At 47.9% G+C, this 3,212-nt stretch overlaps 1 protein-coding gene across 1 annotated transcript in view; it reads right to left on the bottom strand.

The window, feature by feature from the left end:
- Nucleotides 1-3,212, bottom strand: part of Pes1 (pescadillo ribosomal biogenesis factor 1) — a 15,654-nt gene that overhangs the window by 9,695 nt on the left and 2,747 nt on the right. Inside the window, 3 exon segments of the mRNA XM_021176759.1 lie at nt 153-175; nt 431-584; nt 1,433-1,512. Of these exon segments, the coding sequence (XP_021032418.1) occupies nt 153-175; nt 431-584; nt 1,433-1,512 (257 nt within the window).

The raw sequence follows: 3,212 nt of genomic DNA, 5'->3' as shown, positions 1-3,212 counted from the left end.
AAGTGTTGGTCTTGAGCCCATTTCATCCCTAACACTAGGACAGCACTCAGCAGCAACAGCAGCATTCTGCGGTGCAGGACTCACCGCTCCTTGACTCCTGGTCCCTGTGGCATTTGAGCATGTATGCTTGTGTATGGAACTAAAGCAGGTGCCTTGGAAGCAATCTGACAAAGAGCTAGAATAAGGACTGAGGAGCAGAGAAGGCACCAAAGGCCCCTGAAATGGTACCAGCTTCCCCTTGTGGGCAAAAATAATAGTAATCATCTTCTTTGAAGGGGCAGAGGTGGTTAACATTATGCATAGGTCCCATGCAAAGGATGTTTAGACAAGCAATCTTACTGAACCTGAATGACGACCCTCAGTGTGGCTCAGCAACCTGGCCAAGGTCAGGGACTCATAACGCTGCAAACGCCCAGAATCCAGGGCTCACCTTGTACTCTCGGAACTTGTTGACGATGGGCTCATGGAGGAGGAATTTAATGTCTTTGATAAGGTAAAATGTCCGGGCTGCTGTGGAACCCTTGTTAACTTTCTTCTTATGCTTGGGTTCGTGAGGATAAATACCTTTCAGGATGCAGAGCCGCCTGGAAGATAAGCCATCTATTAAATCATCAAAGGGGCAAAGCCACAGCTGGGCCTAGAAATCACGAGTGACCAAGAACCATGGGATTCTGTGCTTGGAGATCTTTCAAGTGGGTTTGTCTGATGATCACAAGTCCTAAACATACAGTGAAAGTAGAAAGGACACTGACAAAGCAACCAGAAAACACCATACTGAGAAGTCAACAGTTCAGACATATTAAGGACAAAGGGCTGAGGGACAGCCAGGCACAGTGGTACATATTGTCCTCCTGGCACTCAGGAGGCTGAGGCAGGAGGAGCGCAAGTTTAAGGCCAGTCTGGACTATGGGAGTTTGTTTTTCATAACAAACAGAAAAAAACAGGCTTGGGAATATAGCTTAGTGGCAGAGTGTTTGAGTAGCATTATGTGAGGCCCTTGATTCAATGTCCACCCTGCAAAAAAAAAAAACCCAAACAAATAAAAGAACCAAGCAAACAAGAAATTCTCTTCAAAACAACAAAAATCTCTAACCAAAACACACACAGACACACAGACACACACACACACACACAGAGGGGAGAGGTCAGGATTAGCCTGATGGAAGGACCCACTGACTGCAGAAACATCTAGATCTGACTCTACAAGACAGAGCTGGAGGACTCAGGTCTTCTGTCAAAGGGAGTAAAAAAGCCCAACCCGAAGAACCAGTCCTCTGGTTCTTCCCCAGGCCATAGATGGCAGAGCACAGCTCCCAGCAAAGCAGTGAGGAAGACTATTACAGAGCCCACAGCAGCTCAGGGAGACTGGGAGGCGGCTGAGCTTTCACTGTGCACTCATTGGGACCCCGATTTTGCTCCTCTCCAACCTCACCTGAAGTCAGGCAGGCTCAGCTGCAGCTTCTTCCTGGCCTTGTTTCGGGTAATATAATTGGTGGCAGAGCCTCGTTCATACTTAGGGAAGAAAAAACAAACAATTCTTCATTAGCAATGACTGCAGTGAGTGACGTCCAACTGTGGAGAAAGTGAATTCTAGAGACAGCTAAGGTTCTGGGCAGGTGGCAGATCCTCCAAGATCTGACAGTCTCACACACACGTACATGATAAAACACCAATGCACATAAAAAAAAAAAAAAAAAAAAAAAAAAGCTAGGGTTGAATCTCTCTAAAGCCAGGCCCGAGTCCAGAGCCTGGATGTCTAACTAATCTTGTATCTTATTTGTCCTTTTATAACCCCCTCACCACTAGACTTTTTATATGGACCCCACAAGCAACCACTCACACTTTCCTCCCCTCAGCCCCTTTGAATATTAGTACTACTAAAGATCTGCGTAGATTATGTTCCTTTGAAATAGACTTGCAAGGCACTGTAAAACCTAAGTTATCTCCTGGTCATTTCCCGCTCCCTCAGGGGTAATATCACTCTAATTGAAAATGTTTGCCGTAAGCCACCACCCCCCCTCAAGTCCCCTTCATTCATCAGACAGTAACTATGTTCAAAGCTTTAAGCTAGATGCTGAGGGTGAGGAAGACAATGGGCCTGGTTTCTAACTTGCTTCCAAGAAGCAAGCTGTCTTGGTCAATCGTCTGGGTATCTGTAGTGTTAAGATGGTGCTTTTCGTTTATATCATTGCTAGAGAGAAAAACAGCATCCGGTTCCAGAGAGCCTGAAACAATAGCCACCCACCTCCACCCCAGATAAGACCCTCCTCTGAAGCGAGGGCAGGAGCTTCTATACCCAGGTCCAGCTCTAAGAGTCAAAGCCCCCTGAACTACCTATGTAGTCCCCTAGCCCCCACAGCCATGAAACACTATGCAGCCTATCCTGTAGCCATCCACTGTCTACTGGGAACAGCCCAGGCTAAGCCTTGGGGTAGCCAAGGATGCACTTCCCAGTTTGCATCATAAATGTTTCCCACTGAGGCCAGTGAGAGGGCTCATCAGGTAAAAGCTGTCACCAGTCCTGATCCCTAAACACATAGAGTGGGAGGAGAGAACCGACTCCTGCAAACTGTCCTCTGACCTCCACATGTGCACTGTGGTTCTTTGGGACACATATGCACACACACACGCACACACACACACACACACACGCACACTAAATAAATGTGAAAAAGAAAAGTATTTCCCACTGAGCTAGGCATGGTGGTAAGCACCTGTAATTCCAAACTCAGGAAGTAGAAACAGGAAGATCATGAGTTCCAGGCCAGCCTGTGGTAACAGTGAGCCCCCATCCCACCACTAACCCCACTACAGACTACTAATGCTGCCCTTGGTTACTCCCCAGAGGAGGAACTAAATCCCTACTGCTGCAATCACCATGCACTTCAGAGGCAGGAATCAGAGGCCACTGAGGAAATTGACCTGCAGGCCTCCTCCCCGAGGCCCAGCTTTCATGGTACCGGGAGGGCAGCAACCGCAGTCCTGCCCAGGTGTGATGTCTACAAACCACAGCAGCAGTCAGCACGGCACAGTAAAGTAAAGGGGGCAGGAGAGGTGTGAACACCAGGGCAGTAACAAAAAATTTTCTACTTGGACTTAAGACCCTCTCAACATAGGACAAGCACGCCCAGCCAACTACCCAGGGCTATGCAATCCTGGAGGAGAACCTACAACCACCACCTCACAAACCAGCATAACCCCGACTACACTCA

Source organism: Mus caroli, chromosome 11 (assembly GCF_900094665.2).
Source record: "Mus caroli chromosome 11, CAROLI_EIJ_v1.1, whole genome shotgun sequence".
NCBI classification, from domain to species: domain Eukaryota; kingdom Metazoa; phylum Chordata; class Mammalia; order Rodentia; family Muridae; genus Mus; species Mus caroli.
Note: the sequence above shows the minus strand (reverse complement) of the source record. Positions and strands in the feature narration are given on the sequence as shown.